We start from the raw sequence: 21,239 nt of genomic DNA, 5'->3' as shown, positions 1-21,239 counted from the left end.
TTATTTTATTCTCTTCTAAATACTTGTGCCTACATGCTGCAACCACATAATAAGTTAAAAACATAAAAAGTATTGTTCATCGACTCAACATTTTGAAATTTTTTATCATATACCCGGGTGTATCATACTCATGGTACACCCAAGGCTATTTCTTTACTCATGGCTCATTTAAAACCTCCAAATGAACATAATCACATAATAGGTAGAATTTCAAATAAGCAAATGAGCACAAAACAATTTTGGGTGTATCATACACATGGTACACTCGGGTGTATAATGAATGCACTCCGACATTTTTATTTAGTCTGTCACCCTTCATTTTCTTTGTACGTTATTTATCTCACACGAGCGCACACTAATATTATTTCTACATCTTTTCACTTCCCTTGTTAAGTCCAACTATTTTTTGGGTCTCCTTCGAAAATTCGTGGTATGGTGAATTTCCTCTGGCCTGCCCTCTCATAAGGCCACTTACCCGTAGGTGATGGGCCCAACAAACTCCAAATCCTCCCCCCCCCCCTAACCCCAACACTCCCATGCATGTGGGAGATAGGAACCTCTGGCCTGCCCTCGCACAGGGCCACTTACCCATAGGTCCAACAAACTCTAAATCCCCCTCCCCCTATCCCCAATACTCCCATGTATGTGGGAGATAGGAAGTCATACTATTGAATGGTTGGACATAAGGATCCTTGGTTGTTAAGTCCAACTATTGGTACGTTGTGGAACATATAAATATAAACAAAGACGTGTTTGACTGTTAGTTTAGTAAATATAAGAAATAAATTTTTATATAGTACTCTCAACTCTCAAGTCTTATTCGAGGAGTTTAAGTGTATATAAATGGTGAAGAGGCTAATGAGAGAAAGCCACAAGTCAGGTGCAGAAAGGTTGCAGTGAAAGCATAGCAGTGTAGTGTCGTAGTTTCTCTCTCTTGTTTCTCACTCCTCAAATTAAAATCAATTATCAAATAGTTCTGTGCCTCCATTTTGTATATTAAGTTATGGGATTGCCTCCTTCTGTTCTCTTCAACCCTTTCTTTATCACTTCTTTACTCCTCTTCTTCACCAACTCACTTGTCTTTGCTACTTCTTCATCTCAAGGTCAACTCTCCTTCTCTCTCTACAAAATCTTGACAATAATATGAAATACAATAATTATGTCTTATTTACTTGAGTTTAGTTAACATGTCAATTGTTTTTCTCATTGTTTAATTCTGTTTGCAATAAGTTAAATGTGTATTTTACCTCACATTGTTTGTTCATTATTTTTTTAATGCAAAATTCTTGATGCCTTTTGATTTTTCTTTTGGGAACACAAGTGATGGTATTACAAATAATAATCTAGCATTATGTCTTCTTCTTTCCTTTTTTTGTATTTTCTTCTCCTTTGATTTGTTTCCATTTTCCACAACCTTTTTCCTTGAGCTTTTTACTTTTCTCATTTATTCAAAATGATTTAATTTCTCCATTAAAAATAAAGGAATTGTAGAAAATATTAGGAAAAAACTGTCTTCCCAATTCAATGGGTAAACTACCCACCATTTATAAAGACTCGTTAAGGGTTGTAGTAATGTAGACTACCCACTATTAATATAAAGAAGGCAATGGTACATCTACCCAGTGGGTAGTTAACCCACTAGAAATAGAGCATTAAAAAACTATTAATTAGAATTGATGAGTTGGATTCCACTATTTATTTAATCCTATTAGTAGTGGGTCGTTGACCCACTTGGTAGATAAAGTTTTTTCCATTCGTTGAGGGTTGTAGTAATTGAATCCAACTAAGCGAAATTAATGATTCTTTAATGCCTCATCAGTACTAAATTATCTACCTGATAAATATGTGTAGTAATGCACCCTTAATATATCACAATATATCATAATTTCTCTTTTTAGTACCTTATAATGCTAATTGTTCATGATGTGTTTTTTCTTTAGTTCATGATGTATATAATACACTTATGTACGTACAAACTTTACTGGTAATTAATGAACATAAATATATGCAGGTAACAAAAAAGAAACCCCAGAATACAAGTACCCTTTCATCAGACGAGCGAGCACATTTTCAACATCATCAAAAGGTTCATCAGACGGTGGAAAATCATCATCATTATCATCATCAAGAGGTTCATATGAGTACATTATAGTAGGGGGTGGCACAGCAGGGTGTCCCTTAGCAGCAACTTTATCAAAAAAGTATAATGTTTTGGTTTTAGAAAGAGGAGGAGTACCATTTAATAATTTTAATGTGAGTTACATGCAAAATTTCCACATATCTTTGGCTGACACTTCACCAACTTCGGCTTCTCAATACTTCATTTCTACTGATGGAGTTTATAATTCAAGGGCTAGAGTTTTAGGGGGTGGCACTTGCATTAATGCTGGTTTCTATACTAGGGCTAGCTCCAGGTATGTACTATGTTTTATTAATTATGTTTAACTATATATCTAATTAATTTTTACTATATTGTCAACTGTCAAGCTCAATATATCATGTCAATTGTCATGTTTCTTAAACTTAGATCTCTTTTTAATTTTCTTCTATCCCTAATAAAAATATCGCTATCCACGTATTAATGCAAATCAAGTTTGTAGTCGTTTAATTTAATTGATAAAGTGTTAGGTGCAACGTGCAAGTGTGAGTAGTATTTATCCTATATTGAAAAAGTAAGTAGAGAGCTCTCAGTTTATAAACCCAAACAGGCTACTCTTTTTATTGCCAATTGGTTTTAGGATGGAACCTTGTTTTGGACTCTGGTTTGTGGGTTTCCGGGTTTCTCTCCTTTGTGTTCCCGATCCGTTACAACATAAAGTTTTATAGTGATGATCGATAATAGTATCTAAGACTTGGGATTGAATATCGTCTACATCATTGGATTTAGTGACTCTTTTTTTTTTTTAATAAAAAAACACATATTGTTGATTGGTTGAATAGAGAAAAGCCATAGCTATTTGATCAGTAATAATGGGAGTTCAACCTCCCAAAGCTCAAAAGGTTGATTGTCATTGGTCAGCTATATATGGTTGATTGGTTGGGCATTATGTGGCGTATGATTTTCTTGAGGGTTGAAGCACATTGATTGAGTGACCCTAAGGCTATGTTCAATTCATCTTATTTTTGCTTATTTTAGATCTAATCAGATCAGATCAGATCAGAAAAAATAAGTTCAGATCAGATCAGTTCAGATTTTGCTTATATTTAAAAATTATTATATCTTTCATAACATATTAGTAAAAATTATAATAATTGAATATTAATAAAGTACTCATTGAGACGAATCAAACAAGACCCCACATGACAATATTTTTTCTTATATATTGAGAAAAATCTAAAAGATAAGATCTTGTAATCAGATCAGTTCAGATCAGATCAGATCAGATCAGAAAAAATAAGTTCAGATCAGATCAGATAAGTTCAGATCAGAAAATTTCAGGTGAACTAAACATAGCCTAAGGGTTGCCAACCCTCTTATTATTGAATTTTCATTGGTTATAAATACATTAAAATATTATTTTTATGTGTCTTCTCTCCTCATTTATTATATACATATCAATATTTTATTCTAATGTGTCTAAGAGGGTTGGCAACCCTAAGGTTACGTACTCAAACATTTTCCAGGGTTGAATTTGTGAGACCTGTAAATCTCCTAAACGAAAATATATACATCGCAATGCAAGTTGTTACACCATGATCTAATTCTTTTCATGACATCATCAAATCATCTAACTTAGAATAGTGACATGTTTGAAGTTATGAAATTGAAATGTTTGTCCATTTTTCAAATCTAGATTCTCAATGATTTTTTGTGTTTATGGTTGGCAAATAGTTAATCAAAGAGGATGAGAGGTGATTGAGTGGTAGGCAAATGATTTTTTGTGTTGATAGAGTATAAAATTATTTGTGAGACTCCAACCATCAGCTTAAATTTTTGGTCGAGTTGGTCTTTTGATATGATAAGAATATAAAATTATTCTAAGACTCTAACCACCAGCTTAAGTTTTTGGTTGAGTTGGTCTTTTAACAAATATGACCCTATAAATTATATTTTCTTAATTAATAAACGGGTGAAATATGTTATTGTACTTTATTTCCACTTACAAACGTTCTTGTAAGAATAAGAGCACTCTTTTTTATCTAAGCCTCACCTACCAATTATTTTCTAACTACATACTACCTCTGTTTCTATTTAGTTGCAACATTCACCTTTTTGTACAAACTTTAAGAAATGAGAAAATATAGTATAATTGACCCACTTGCCCCTGCTACTAGTACTGTAATTAAATGGGGAGAGTATGTGAAGTAAGGGTAATATAGTCAAATTATCCCAAAAGCTTTCCTAAAAAGGGAAATGTTGCAACTAATAAAAAACACCTAAAAATAAAAATTGTTGCAACTAAATAAAAACAGAGGTAGTATGCTATAGTACAAGAGTTCTTCTAGAAAAACAAGGATCATACTAATTAATACAAAGTATATAGCTAGAAACTATCACTAAATAAACCTTTATTCTTTGGATATACGATTATCTTTTTTAGAGAATATCACATCATCCATGTACCACCTAGCCATGTACCACCTAGCTACCATAAAAAAAAAAGACGAACAAATGTATTAATGTGGACGAAGGAAGATCCTACTGCATACCAATGAAATACCATTGAAAAAAAAAGACAAACATAATGTATTCATATGATATCACTATATCAAATAGCTTAATTAGCCACATATTTATGGTATTTACAACTCAGCTACGTCCTTTTTGTTTTTATTTATTTTTCTAACTCATGAAACTCTCATTTCAATGGCAATTCTGTGAGCTTAAGAATCACGAGATCAGAATTTAATGATCCACCCATTCTTATCACCCTTTATGAGACCATCTACAAAACTACAACTACCTCTTTAATGGACTATACTTTTATGTTACTTTTATACACCGAATTGGTATTTTTTTTCATTTTCTTTCTGATTTTTACACAATATAAATTTAGCAAAAATCATTTCTTGTCAGTAGCACTTACCCGTTTTTTGTTTGTTTTTGGTTTAATTACTGATGGAGAATATACGTAAATAATTCTCTTCATAGGTTTAGGATATTTATTATGTACATATTTCTTATTATTGTTAGGTTTCCTAACACAGTTAGGACTGATCCTTGTAATCTTATATTATGATCAATAACAATCCTCCACTTAAGAAATTTCACATAATCCAACAATTACTTTATTTATTACAAATACATGTAATTGTATATTGCCTACCTTTGTCTTTAGATGATTACCTGCTTGTCGAGTTCTAATGCACATATTTGACCAATAATTACTTTATTTCAAAATATATCTTTTTCTTCTGATGGAAGCAAGTACAGTATAATGTGATAGTAGTCACTAGATCATATGTAACTAATGTGTGTTTTAAATTGAAGATAACACTTGAGAAGGTAATTCCTATCAAAAGAAAAATTATTGTGAAGGTAATTACAATTAATGTTTTAACATAGCCTTTAGGGTGATTAGTTTTATGTAATAAGCAAGTTTAGTTCGAAGTCAATGACTAAATCACGCTTCATTATTTGATACTTTTAGATGTTAATCGAATTAAATAATGTTTAGAGACGTCCGACCATAGAACTAACTAACTTTCTAAGCACGCGAGGCGTGCATTGATAATTTTTCATTGTGATATTCAGTAATGCCAAGCAGCTAATTTTACATGCATACAATACATGCAGCGACAATTCATTATAATAGTTTAATAAGTTTACAACTTTTTTAATAAAGGCCATGTTTTGTTTAACTTATTAGAAGTTATTTTCAGCAAAAATAATTTATAAGTTCAGATAAGTTCTTGATCTGACATTATTATCCTCTATGTAATTGACTTACACAAATCGAAGTTATATAAACCCATTGAAATGATCATTTTGACAATTTTTCTTGATTATAATGATGTGGAAGTATTTTGCTGATTTTTTTTTTTTTTTGGCAATTTTCCTTTTGATGGAAGATTTGATATTCTTAAATGAATTTAATTGCAATCTTTTTTTTTTTTTTAAAAAAAAACTTTTTTATTCTTTCCTTTTTTTTAACTTAAACTTTTAAGTTATTATAATCGTAATTTGTAAAAATGACAAATATTTTGATTGATTGATTATCGATTATTATTTTAAAATTTTAAACAAAGTTGATGTAATTTAAAAATAAAGGTAATATAGTCATTTAATTGGGGGACACCATTGCCTCCCCCTTCACTTATATATAATAGAGATTTTAACATTTTTCAAATAATAATTATTATTATTGAAATTTTAAAGGTTAGGTATTATCAAAAGAAGAAGAATCCCATTGAACCAATCAGAAATAATAAAATAGGGACCATTGTCTTTAGATGAACTGGTTGCTAGCTAGATATATGAAACAATTAAGTAAAAAAATGAAGTAGGACGATCTTCCAGAAATGAAATCAAAGCTATCAAAAATGAAGTAGGAATTTGGACTAGTGATCAGCCTCAGATTAAAAAAAATTTCTTGGAAAGTTTCAAAGAAATTTATCAGAGCGACAAAGTGGGAAGGGCTGGAATCAATCATGAGGATCCCTTTTTTGATCCAGTAGCTACTCTTTCTCAACAGCATCTTGAGATACTCAGCAAGCCATTCACAGGGAAGGAAATAAAGGAAGCCTGCTTTAGTTCAAAACCATTCAAGTCGCCAGGGCCGGACGGTACTCCACCGGCATTCTTTCAACAAAATTGGAGCTTAACAGGCCCAGATGTGATTAAAAGTGTCAACTCCTTCCTCTCCTCAGGCTATATGCTTAAAGAGCAAAATAGGACTTTCATCACTCTTATCCCAAAGAAGGATAGACCGCAAGAGACGAAGGACTTTCGACCAATTAGCTTGTGTAACACTTCATACAAGATCATAGCAAAAGTCCTTGCAAACCGGATTAAGCTAGTACTAGGAGACATTGTGGACGAGTTTCAAAATGCCTTTGTTCCAGGTAGGCAAATGTCTGATAATTGCTTTGCTTCACATGAGATTATAAACTGGGTTCGGAAGAGGAAGAAAGGGAATTGCTTTGCAGGAATCCTCAAGGTAGACTTAAGTAAAGCTTATGACCGGATTAAATGGGATTTTGTGGAAGCCATGCTAAAGAAAATGAATTTCCCTGGAAAGTGGGTGAATTGGATAATGCAGTGCATTTCTACTGTTTCCTACTCAGTTCTAGTTAACGGGGAGCCTTCCCAAGTATTCTACCCTACTGTAGGCCTTCGTCAGGGGGATCCTCTCTCCTCCTATGTATTTATTCTGTGTATGGAGGTTCTCTCGAGGAATCTTTCCAAGCTCCAAGAGTCAAAGGAGTTGGAGGGGCTGCAGATAGCTAGAGGAGCACCTAAAATCTCTCATCTCTTCTTCGCGGATGATGCGCTGTTCTTCTTCAAAGCTAATCACAAAAATTGCTGGACAATAAAAAATGTTCTCTCCATCTTCTGCGAGAAATCGGGGGAAATGATAAACTTCGACAAGTCCCATGTTGTTTTCAACCCTAATACTCCGAGAAAGTTCAGGAAAATAATGAGGAAGCCTTTGGGGGTGATGGATAAGGATAAAGTAGGGGTCTATCTTGGTTGCCCTATGGAAGTGGATGGCCGATTGTTGGAAGTTTTTAAAAGCATAATCTCTAAGACGGCAAATAAGATCCTTTCGTGGAAATTCTCTAAACTTTCGCAACCTGGTAAGCTCATTCTAATCAACACTATCCTGTGTTCCTTAGCGTCAAACATAATTTCTGTTTACTTGTTGCCCAAGAAAATCTCGAGATCGATCACCTCCATGTTGCTTAAGTTCTGGTGGGCCTCTTCAATGGATAAGACCCCAATCTACTGGCGGAAGAGAGAGTTATTAGAAAATCACAAGTCGGAAGGGGGGCTAAGTTTCAAGAATATTGAACACACAAACAAGGCTATGCTTTTCAATCAAGCTTGGAGAATTCATATGAGGAAGGACTCTCTTATTCATAAATTATACGTGGCTAGATACAAAAAAGATCCAATTCAATTGGTTATGGATAACGAATCTCCGAGAAATGGTTCCTTTGCTTTTCGCAGTTTGTTCAAGGCTAGTTCTGCTTTTAAAAGAGGGATGTACAAGAGACCGGGTAGTGGGAGATCTATTAACATTGATGTGGATAGGTGGCATCCTATCTGTCAGTTTAAGCCCAACTTTTTGGCTGAGCATGAAACGAGAAAGCAAATATTGAAAGTCTCAGACCTGATGGATAGCAGCAGGAAGTGGAAGCCTTCTGCAATTTGGTCCCTTTTCTCCGCTTCAGATGCAAGGGAGATTTTGGCTACACATATTCCGCATCAAGAGATGGAGGACGGGATTGGATGGAGCTACACTAAGTCAGGTGAATTTTCAGTTAAGTCTGGCTATTGGTTCCTTAATAGAGAAAATAAACCTCCTCTCCCAAAATCGTCTTTCTGGATTCAGTTCTGGAAATCGAGTCTTTTTCCAAAGTGGAAACACTTTTTATGGAAAATTTTCAGCAATTCATTGCCAACATCTGACAATCTCATTAAACGAAGAATAAAGGGGATCAACGAGATTTGTTGCTTGTGCAGCAAGGAAAAAGAGTCCCTGGAACATTTGTTTCGTGATTGCCATATTATACAACGAATTTGGAGTTGTTCCTTAGGAATTGTAGCTACGAATGGAGCTATCCTCCCTCTAAAAGAATGGATTAAGAACTTCTTGAATCTTTTTAAGAAAAGGAAGGCTGAGGATGGGACAGCTATGGAGACAGATTTTGTGGCCACATTATGGGGAATCTGGTGTCATAGGAATGAAGTGGTTTTTAAAGCCATGTCCCCTAATCCGACAAGAATAATGAGCTTAATCTCTGATCATTCGTTGCGAGCGAGCAAGGAGGCGATTCGCAAGATAGAGAGCTCATCTATAGGAGAGGGTAGTAAGGGGTCAGGTACCCCTACTCAGCTGGAATGGTCTATGGGGAAAAGGGGTGTTCCATCTGTTCAGACTCTCGTGGTCGACGGTGCTTGGAAGAACAAGGTAAATACAAACATTTGTCAAGCAGCCATTGCATGGAAAAACATCAATAACGATCCCCGAGAACAGGCTGTAGCCAAGATATTTGCGAACTCTGCATTGCAAACGGAAGCGTTCGCAGTTCTGAAGGCTATAACGGATATGGAATGGCGAAGTGCAGGTCTCATAATCAAGACGGATAATCAAGAAGTGGTTAAGGCTCTGAAAAATGAACGTAGTACAAATCAAATCATAGATAGTATCATTCGGGATATTAGGAGAAAGGCCAATAGTTTCCATTTTATATCTTGTATTAAGGTTAGTCGAGAGGAGGTCAAATTAGCTCACAATCTTGCTACCATGGCAAGAAAGAGCTAACCTCTTGCGTGTTTTTGTTCCACCTTTTCACCCTTTGTCAAAAAAAAAAAAAAAAAAAAAAAGTAAAAGAAGGTGGTACATAGTTTGTGTTGGTCATTTAAAGAGGAGAAGACATGAGTGGTATGAGGCTTTTGTTTAATGTGAGGAGGTGAAATAAATGGTTTTCTTGCTTCATTTTATATGTTGCAAAGCCATTCAAAATTTTGACGTAAAAATAGTTAGTAGAGCATTTACTTCAGTCCTATGCTCTCTTTGCCATCCATCAATAATACCTAACATTCAACTCAACGACTATTTCCTTCCTAATTATACATGATGTATTGATGTGGCTCCTTCTACAACAGTAACAACAGGAAAATACCCGCGTATATTACGATGTGCAACCTAATCTATAACTTTGCATCATGTTAGAAAATACACAATTTTTTTTGGTATAACAGTTATAGCCAGACCCGTCTCGAACTATATAGAGGCTCTGTGCAATCTCGTATTTGAAGAATTCAATAATATATGTAATAGCTCATCCATACTTCACATAATCATATTATGAAAAAAAAAAGTAGTCCAAATAAGTAGATAAACTTTTTCTTTTTACTACTTGAACTTTCTCTAGTTTGGGGCCCTCACAATTAAGGGGCCCTGTTCCATATAACATGTTGAACATGCTAAAAGCCGCCCCTGGTTATAGCATAATTTATGGTATAATAATCCATAAATCAGCGCTTTTAATTTTTTGTAAAAAGAACTCATGTCATTATTTATCTAATCCATTATATTTTTATTAGAGTTTATATCATTATACATATTATATAGTAAGTTATGGTATAACATATTACACCTAAAATACGCTCAAGAAAATTAAATAAGCTTTGATGATGATGAATTAAGACGATTATGCATGTATAAGAATTTGCAAATGGTGGCGGAATCTTACTTATTTCAAACCAACTAGTTTACCAGCCCTTACATATTCATTATTACCTAGTAAAACAAAAATTGGAACGAATCATAGTAGCTTAATTGCTTATGACCCCCTTTTTTGTATCTTTCTTTTGTAAGCTAGTGAGAATTTGTACTGAAAAAAATTTCTGGGAATCAATTTACAACTTAGGAAATTTAAAGGGCACCTTTTATATTCATTACTATACTAAGTTATAATATAATACTTCTATAAGTTTCATCACACAATATTCATACAACTCTTATAGAAACATGATGTGTAATATGAAGATATTTGAAAATCAAAAACTGATAATATAGCTTGTCATTTGGCGAAAATTTGTTTTGAAATAATATTTTAAACATCCTTTTGTAGTATTTCTTTAGCAGATTTACAATCTACTGAAGTACATCAAATTAACTAAAAAACAAAATCACAAAAAGACGAAATAACAATCCATGTTTGATTTTAACACTACTAGTAGTACTAGTATGATCATCCACTGAGCATGTTCAGAAATACACACTCATTTAAAGTCAAATTTTCATTCAAAGATGATTCCAAGACTCAAGTTATCAGGCAAACTCAATATTAATTCAGTTTCCCATTTCAAGCGGCAGCACTTATCGCAAATGTATCACAAAAATCCAAACTTCATGTACTATAAATAGCTACCTGTATCATCATAGGAAAGTTATATCAAAATATCAATTCTGTAAGGGATCGAATATGCTGGAAGAATAGGGTTTGTAAATGTATATCATTTGAAGGAGAGAGTCAATATATATTAGATGATAAAACATTGATGTTTCCGATTGAGACTAGGAATTACCATGAATCGGATCGGTTTGGGTGTAAATACTTGCAAAAGCATAACTTGCAAAAGCAATGTGACTAACAAAACTTACATATTGACATAATATGTGTATATACTTCATTCAAGACATCATATATATTTTGATAGAAACTAGCAATAATTACAAAATATACTAGTTAAAACTGACATGCAGAAATTTGGTGATGTGCAGTTATGTTAAGAGGGCAGGGTGGGATACCAAGTTAGTGAATGAATCCTACCCTTGGGTAGAGAAGCAATTAGTGCATAAGCCAAAGCTAGCACCATGGCAAAAGGCAGTAAGGGATGCTCTCTTAGATGTTGGGGTTTCGCCATTCAATGGATTCACATATGATCATAAGTATGGAACCAAGGTTGGTGGCACGATTTTCGAGGCCAATGGCCGGCGCCACACTGCAGCCGAGCTCTTGTCTTCCTCCGATCCCAACAATCTCGACGTCCTCATCCATGCAACTGTCCAGAGGATCACATTCGATACTAGAGGTATCTATATTCATCTTTCATTATTCACAAGCATTATAATATCAGTCTCTGTATAATTGTATTTTACTAGATCTAATCATATGAAGAACCTATTTTTTTTTTTGAAACGATAGGAAGAACCTAATTAAATGACATACTTCCTCCGTTTAGAAATAGTTGTACCATTTCATGTTCTCACGCTTGTCAATGTATATTTTCAACCATTAATATTTTTGATTATCAATAAGTAAAAACTATAAAAAGTTAATATTAAAAAAATATATGTTGAGACGCATCTAACAAGATCCGACATAATGACCATATTTTTCTACAATATAAATAATCACCAAAGACAATTAAAGTGTAACATGTGAACAGTAAATACTATGCAAATGATGCAACTATTTCTAAACGGAAGAAGTATTATATGCTAGTGCACTGCCTCGTATATATATGTGTAAGCATTAAACTTCGACAATATATATTGGCAAAAATTAAGTATAAAAAAAAAACTCAGAGATTCGTTTGTTCAAAAACCTACATGTGTGTTGTGCGAATTAAATTAGATAGTCACACACTCGGGTGGTGTTTAAGTGTAGGAATTTGTGCCTTGAATATTGTGGAATCGGTGCTATTGCAGGCTCGTCTGGTCAGGTCAGGTAGTGTCGCTCGACCGGACGAGGTCGAAAGTCTAAGCTGGAGCTTGGAAGTAGGGCTCCCGAATCGAGTGTAGTTACCGAACTAGGACAGGGCGATGGTCGCCCGATCGGCCTCGAGTTCAATTCATTTTTGGAAAAATAGGCATCCTGATCGAGCGAATATCGCCCGACCCGATCGAACGGTAGGCTTTTTGACGCGAAAATGTGTTTTCCTAAACGGGGTATAAATAGGTTTTAAACCTATACGAATTAGTCATTAATTACATGTGTAATATGATTTTCTTCATATCAATAAAACTATTTTTTCTCTTTTCCGTGGATGTAGCCAACACTCCGTTGGTGAACCACGTAAGTCTGTGTGTTGTTTATTGCTTTTCTGCATTCATTATTTGTTCTTCCTCACATCCGTTATAACAAATTGGTATCAAGAGATATGTGTTCAATCTGAGTGAGAAAGATGTATGGGATGAATGTGAAAATTGATAAATTTATTGGGAGAAACAGTTTCAATATGTGGCAAATCAAGATGCGGTATATACTGAAAGCAACATGGGTTGTTGGCACCGTTGACAAAGAAGTCAACAGACTAAGTTACCGTTGAAATGTCCGTTTTGGAGGAGAAGGCACATTCAACTATTATGTTGTATCTGGCTGACGACATAATCACTGAAGTCGCGGAGGAGGAAACCGCATCTGGTCTGTGGTTGAAATTAGAGACTTTGTATATGACAAAATCTCTAACCAACAAGTTGCTTTTGAAGCAACGTCTGTTCAGCCTGCATATGAATGAGGGTACACCTCTTGGAGATCACCTAGATCAATTAAAATACAATATTGTTAGAATTGCGTAATAGTGATGTTAAGGTGGAGGATGAGAATGATGCTTTAATTATGCATGTTTCTTACCGTTGTCATATGAAATGTTTATGCAATCTTTCATCATTGTTAGTAAAGATTATGTGTCCCTAGAAGAGATTAGATCATCTTTTCGTATTAGAAAATTGCGCCATAAGACATCTGGCAGTATATGTACAGATAATCAGGCCGTCGGGTTAGTGGCCAGTAGTAGTAAGGGGTGTGGGAATTCTGAGAAAAAGAATTAAAAGAAATTTGGAAATTCCAAGGGGGTCCTAAACCGAATGATATATGTATTACTATAAGGAGAAGGGGCATTGGAAAGACGAATGTCCTAAAAAGAAGAATAGGGAAAATAAATCTGGGTCTGGTTCTACTGCTGTTGTAGCAGAATATTCGAATTCTGAAGATGGCCTTGCTTTAGTTGCTAATTAACAAACATATTGTAATGATGTGTAGGTTCTTGATTATGGAGCGTCGTATCATATGAGTCCTCGTAGGGAGTGGTTCACTACTTATCAGCAGGTAGGTGAATGTAATATTTCAATGGATAATAGTGCAGTCTGTAAGATAGTTGAAATAAGCTCTATCAAGATCCGGACACATGATATTAAATTCTGCACTTTGAATAATGTCATGCATGTTTCACAGATGATCAAAAATCTGATTTCACTTAGTCTAGACAGTAAGGGGTTCTATTTCAGAGGTGGGGTGGAGTTGTATATGTCTGCAAGGGTTCGAAAGATGTGTTGAAGGGGGTCAATTGTGGTACCTTGTATGTTTTGCAGGGTTCTACTCCCTTAGATTCAACTGTTGTTGCTTCACCTGAAATTCAGAAGGAGGATATGATCAAGCTATGTCATAAGAGATTTGGCATATGAGTGAGAGAGGGATGCAAATCGTCTCCCAGGCAAATCTTCTGTGTGTCCATAAGGTCACAATCTTAAGTTTTGTGAGCATTGTATTTTTGAGAAACTACATCGTAGCAAGTTTGCTAAGGGCATTCATAAAATAAAAGGTACTTTAGATTATATCCACTCTTATTGTTGGGGTCCTTCAAGCGTGAAATCTTTGGAAGATCACGTGTATTTTGTATCATTCATCGATGATTTTTCAAGAATGACTTGGTTGATTATTATGAAATCAAAATGTGAAGCTTTAAAAAATTTCAAGCAGTGGAAAGCATTGGTGAAAAATCAAACTAGGAAGAAGATCAAAAGGCTACGAACTGATAATGGTCTGGAGTTCTATTTATCTGAGTTCAATGAGTTCTGTAAGAATGAAAGAATTGCTAGGTATCATAATGTCATGGATACACCACAATAGAATGGTGTAGCTGAACGAATGAATTAGACACTTCTGGAGAGAGCTCGGTGCATGCTCTCTAATGATGGGATGACTAGAAGGTTCTGGGGAGAAGTCGTTAGTACAACATGTTATTTGATCAACCGTAGACCTCACCCTCATATCAATCTCAAAAAACCATATGAGATATGGTCAGGTGAGCCTGCAGATAACTCAATTGTGCGAGTTTTTGGTTATAATGTTTAGTATCATGTGAATGAGGGTAAGTTGGAGCCAAGAACCAAAAAGGAAGTGTTTATAGGATATGAGGATGGGTGAAAGGTTATATAATTTGTTCCCCATCTGAGGGTAGGGTTATACTTAGCAGGAATGTTGTATTTGATGAAAATTCTATGGTCAATCCTACTGCGAAGTACACTGTTGGACTAGATATGGTTAGTGTTGTGATGTAGGTGAAGCAGCAAGTCACTCATGGTGAGAGTGATGAAATACAAGAAGATACTCAACAAGTTAATTCTGAAGCATCACAATTTTCAATACCAAATGAAGAGGCACATAGCCTTGCTCGACAGTGTCCTATGAAGATAAATTTTGGGAAATCCCCGAATAGGTATGGTTTTGAAGATATGGTGGCTTATGCACTGCAGGTTGCTGAGGTGGTGGATGTCTATGAGCCACCTACCTACATGGAGGTAGTTACATGTACGGAGTCTACCCATTGATTTGATGCAATGGGAGATGAGATGGAGTCACTCCACAAGAACGATACTAGGAGCTTGTGCCTAAGCCTCCAGGGAGAAATATTATTACTTGTAAATGGGCTTTCAAGAAAAAGGAGGGGATGTCATCTGCAGAGGGGGTCAAGTATAAGCCTCTATTTATTGCAAGAGGGTTCACACAAAGGGAGGGTGTAGACTACAATGAGACTTTTTCACCTGTAGTTAAAAATACTTCTATCAGGGTGCTACTAGCAATAGTTGCACATCAAGATTTTGCGCTTAAGCAGTTAGATGTTAAAACAACTTTTCTAGCTACATGGAGAGTTAGAGGATGAGATATAGATGGCTTAACCAAATAGTTTCCAGGTTCCGGGGAAAGAAGATTATGTTTGCAAGTTGAAGAAGTCCGACCCTATATGGACTAAAGCAGTCTTCGATTCAGTGGTACAAGAAATTTGATAGTTACATGATGAAGCTAGGCTACAACAGGAGTTCATATGATTGTTATGTATATCACAACAAGTTTACAGATGGATCTTTCATCTACTTAGTGTTGTATGTATATGATATGTTGATAACATCTAGAAACAAGTCAGATGTTCAGAAGTTGAAGGAGCTTCTCAGTGCTGAATTTGAATGAAGAATTTGGGTGTAGCTCGAAAATTTTTGGGTATGAAGATTTATAGGAGAGGGCTCATAAGAAGCTTTTCTTGTCACGTAAAGGCTATATGAAGAAGATATGGAGGTGATATGACATGTTTAGTTACAGGTTTCTTTGATTCTGATCATGTTGGGGATGTAGACGGTAGAAAATCTATGATTGATTATGTGTTTACTCTTGGTGGTTCTATTGTGAGTTGGAAAGTGACTGTGTCTACTACTGAGGCAGAGTATATGGCCTTGACAGAAGCAGCTAAGGAAGGAATTTGGTTAAAGGGACTAGTTAGTGATTTGCGACTACATCATGATCAGGCAACAATATATTGTGACAGCTTAAGTGCGATATGCTTAGTCAATGATCAAGTCCATCATGAGAGGACTAAATACATAGACGTTTTCTGAGAAATGAGACAAGAATTAAGGTGAAGAACGTAGGTACAGTTGATCATCCTGCTGATATGTTCACGAAACCAATTCCGCAGAGTAAGTTCCAAAATTGTTTGAATGAACTTGCTAATGTTCGTGACTATTAATTGTCCCTTGTGGGGGCAAGTCCGGGGTTCTTAGAGGCTAATCTAGTGTTCTTAAATGACAAATATGGTCTGATCGTCTTTTGGGGCAAATCTGGTTGCAAAAAAACATGGGCATTATTGTGTTCAATGCATCTGTTATCTGGTTTTCAGGTTTATTGTGAGAGGATTCAAGTCAAGGTGGAGATTTGTAGGAATTTGTGCCTTCAATCTGGTTGAATTGGTGTTGTTGCATGCTTGCTCGGTCAAGTTGGGTAGTACCACCCGACCGGGCGAGATCGAAAGTCTAAGCTGGAGCTTTGAAGCAGGATGCCCGATGGCGTTGGGCGTAGTTACCGAACTACGACAGAGCGATGGTCGTCCGATCGGTCCCGAGTGCAATTCATGTTTGGGAAAATAGGTAGCCCGATCGGGCGATGAGATTTTTGACGCGGAAACGCTTTTTCTTAAACGGGGTATAAATAGGTTTTAAACCTAATTCGTTTATACTACGAATTAGTCATTAATTACATCTGTAATTTGATTTTCTTCCTCTCAATAATACTATTCTCTATTTCTGGCCGTGGACTTAGTCAACACTCTGTTCATGAACCACGTAAATCTGTGTGTTGTTTATTGCGTTTCTGCACTTATTATTTGTTCTTCCTCACATCCGTTATAACATTAAGTATATTGAATTATTAAATAAAAATAATTTCAGTTTGTTTAGTTAAGCAATCGATAAGGTACCTTCCATCATTAAGCTAAATGACATAGGAGGAAATTGAATCATAAATCATTAATATTTCTAAAAAAAAGTTTACATGACGACACTTGATCTTGTGGACTATAAATTCAAAACAGAGGAAGTATGATTCACTTGTTCATACGGTTTTTTTCCAATGAATTATCATTTTCTCCTTGTCAAGAATTAGATTCCTCATTATGAAGCTGAAAAAAAATGTATGGCATATTACAGGAAAAAGGCCTAAGGCAGTAGGGGTGATATTCAAAGATGAAAATGGGAAACAACACGAAGCATTACTATCAAAAAGGAGAGGAAGTGAAATTATTGTGTCAAGTGGGGCAATAGGGAGTCCACAATTGCTGCTTCTAAGTGGTATTGGGCCCAAAGAAGACCTCAAAAAATTGAACATTTCTCTAGTTCATCACAACAAGTTTGTAGGAAAAGGCATGCAAGATAATCCTATGAACACTATTTTTATCCCTACAAAGAAGCATGTAGAACAGTCTTTGATACAAACAGTTGGAATAACAAAAAAAGGAGTGTACATTGAAGCCAGCAGTGGGTTTGGTCAGACCAATGATAGCATCCTGTGCCACCATGGTCTTCTCTCTGCTGAGGTTAGTGTTGCCTTGTCTCATGTACTTTGTTTTTTTTTTTTTTTTTATAACTGACAAAGTTAAACCTAAAGATTGACCGTCAAACAAAAACAGACCGTATTACGGACCATCATATAAATAGATCAAAGTGTTAATATGTTCAAAAATAGACTAAAATTATGAACTATGTAAGCAAAATTTGTTTAGTAATGCACTTAGGATAGTAAAATCTTCATTCTTTCTGCACTACGTTATGCATGAAATTTCAACTTTCGTACACTTACTACATTTTGGACAAGTTTTGTTTGATGGCCCAAAATTTTGTCTCATTTTTATGTTATAACCTTTACGAGGAATGATAAATGTCTAATCGGTAGATGTTTATAAACATCTATCAATTTTTTTTTAATAACAGTATGATATGTGAAAATCTCCAAGCCTCCCTTATATCCACTTGTGTGCTGCCATATATAGCTGTTAGATGTTTATAAATCTCTAGAGATTTATCATGGCTATAACCTTTACTATCCCTTTTCAAAATTTAATTTGGGCATGTGCTGATGTGCATGCAGATTGGTCAGCTCTCTACAATACCTCCAAAGCAAAGAACACAAGAAGCAATCCAAAGATACAAAGACAGTAAGCAAGACTTACCCTTTGAGGCATTCAAAGGTGGGTTCATCCTAGAGAAGATAGCCTTACCTATGTCCAAGGGCGACCTTAAGCTCATCAACACGAACATCGACGACAACCCCAATGTGACCTTCAACTACTTCAGCCACCCCCAAGACTTACGGCGTTGCGTCGAAGGCATTCGAATCATGGAAAGTCTTGTTAAATCTGTAAACTTCACTAACACCATAGGAATAAAACTTGATGAAGAAACCACAGAAAAGTTGCTTAATATGAGTGTTAAGGCTAACATCAACCTCATCCCTAAGCACACTAATGACACCAAGTCTTTGGAGCAGTTTTGTAAGGATACTGTTATTACCATTTGGCACTACCATGGAGGTTGTCAAGTTGGCAAGGTGGTGGCGCACGACTATCGAGTTTTTGGGGTTGATAGGCTCCGAGTTGTCGATGGCTCCACCTTTAGGACATCCCCCGGAACTAATCCTCAAGCAACTGTCATGATGATGGGAAGGTAAACGTTACTCCGTTGGTTTATTTTTGCTCTGTGTTACCTAATTCGCCAATTCGTCCAAATGAGCCAAAAATGAACCAAAACCGATCATAATTCGCTTTTCTGAATTCGCAATTCGCGATGGAATTAAGGAATTAGGTTTTCAATCATACTGCTCTAACGTTATAAATTTCACGCTTGTCATTGCATGATTTTACCGGCCATAAAATTTTTAATGATCTATTAGTAAATTTTATAGAAGTAGTAATATATTTAGGTGAAACCGTTGATTTTTTTTTTTGCGTTCAAGGTTTTCAATCATGATTAGTATATGAATAGGGTAAAGTTGAATTGTTCAGAGTATACAATCAGAAGAAGTACTAATCAAGATTTATCCTCACTTCTTTAACTAGAGGGAGTAATACATAAAAGGTACTACCTTCTTTTCTTTTTAATTGTTACACTTTGACATTTTACACTATTTACAAATTGCACTTTGACCCTCGTTTGTGATTTATACGTGAATAAAAACATAGTCATGTGGGATCTTGTTAGATTCGTATTAGTATGTATTTTATTAATATGTAGTTTTTATATTTTTTACAAATACAAAATTAGAGATATAAAGGCTCAAAGTAGTGCATCGGCATGCGTGAAAAGTGTAAGTGTAACAATTAAAAAGAAACGGAGGTAGTATATTATATTAATAAATAATGTTAAAAAAATCTAAAACTTTTGAATTTATTTGTGGTTTTGTGTAGGTACATGGGAGTGAAGATCCTGAGGGAAAGACTTGGAAGATGAGCTAATAATTTATAGGAGTTGAGGAAGTTGATTGGTTTAAGTAGATTGAGATGCATCATATGCATGTGTGATTTTGTTACTAGTATATTATAATTCTTGGCAAACACTTAAAACATGTATAAATATAGGTTTGCCGATTAATTAGGTAATTACGCCTATTATTTATTAATTGTGGTGTGTTTATATAATGGTTAGGATATTAAACAACTAATAGCTATTATTTATAGTACTCCATTATTATATTTTATATAGCTCTTTGTTTTCAAATGTTTATAATACCTCTTCTTGAAATTCCTCTATTTTTGTAAGTATATACCTATTTATATTGTTGTTCTGAGGTCTAAATCGAGATGTTTTAAGAGAAAAAGGTCAAAAGTAATTTAAGGGAGAAGTTTCAAAAAGCAACATAGGTGAGAAAGAATGTTTTTAATATAATAAGTTTGCCTAGTTTGTTTAAATAGTTTATTCATAGAATAATTAGAGACATAGCATATTATACGTTCGAAGCATGCATGCTATAGATATTTCATTTGCTAAATAGGAGAAGTATATTTAGAAAGAATGGTGAAGCTTTGAGCTCTATTTGACTAGTTTGACTAGTTCCATACTTTGGAGAGATGCCACTATTAATTAGATGTACACCAATCCAAAGAAATGCCACTTTGGACATACAGAGTGGGGCCTAAGCGCTCTATACAGTTTTCCATATACTTTCTCCATATCAAATAAATGCAACAGTTTCTAATAATGACTTTTTCAAATTAAATGCAACAATTTTCTTCTTTTCATTTTTGGTATGATTTTTATCCCTTAAATTACCAAAATATCCTTATTAGAAAACTAAAACGCATATTATACTATCCAAATCAAATTAATTACATACATAATCACAGTTAATCAATCTAAGTATAACCTCTCCCTCCCTTCAATACCACCTTCACTCCACCACCCACCACCATTTATCTCTCCTCTCCCATCTCCATCCTCCTGCCGTCTCTCTCCTCCATCTTCCATCACCATTGTTCTCTCCACCACCACCACCACCACTATCATCACAAATCTCGCCTGCATCCCCCACAAGTATCATCATCACCTTCGATCTTCTCCACCCATCACCACCATCATCACCTTCTATCTTCGATCTCCTCCACCACCAGCAGCCAAAATCCACCGAAAATATCCATCACCAGCCGAAATCCACCAAAAACCTCCTTTCTCGTCGTTCTCTCACCTCCATCTTCCTTCGTTCTCTCTCCTGTCGAAATCCACCACTAGATCTCTCACCTCCAGTCGAAATCCACCACCAGATCTCTTTCTCTCTCTTTGATTTGTTTCTCTCACCTTCAAGTTGTTGTGGAGGTGGAACGGGTTTTGTGGGTGGTGGTGGGGAGTTGTAGGAAGATGGTTTTTGGTTGATTTGGGTTTCGAATTTCGAGGCCAACAGGTAGGTGGTTTTTGGTTGATTTTGGATTTGAATTTCGGTGGTTTTTGGGTTTTGATGGTGGCATTTCGGTGGTGGTGGTGGCGTTTCGATGGTGGCGGCAGTGTGTGGTGGTGGTGGCGTTTCGG

General features: G+C 35.4%; 1 protein-coding gene across 1 annotated transcript; it reads left to right on the top strand.

Moving 5' to 3' along the window:
• The first annotated feature begins 816 nt into the window (after window positions 1-816).
• LOC104899822 (protein HOTHEAD) lies at window positions 817-19,917 on the top strand. Its single transcript, XM_010687102.4, has 6 exons — window positions 817-1,103; window positions 2,012-2,414; window positions 11,400-11,710; window positions 17,376-17,761; window positions 18,313-18,887; window positions 19,628-19,917. The coding sequence occupies exons 1-6, from the start codon at window positions 1,004-1,006 to the stop codon at window positions 19,668-19,670; spliced, it is 1,818 nt and encodes a 605-aa protein (XP_010685404.2). The 5' UTR covers window positions 817-1,003; the 3' UTR covers window positions 19,671-19,917.
• The last annotated feature ends 1,322 nt before the right edge of the window (window positions 19,918-21,239 follow it).

This window comes from Beta vulgaris, chromosome 7, assembly GCF_026745355.1.
Source record: "Beta vulgaris subsp. vulgaris cultivar EL10 chromosome 7, EL10.2, whole genome shotgun sequence".
NCBI lineage: Eukaryota > Viridiplantae > Streptophyta > Magnoliopsida > Caryophyllales > Amaranthaceae > Beta > Beta vulgaris.
The sequence above is the reverse complement of the archived record's forward strand: the minus strand, read 5'-3'. Positions and strand labels throughout refer to the sequence as shown.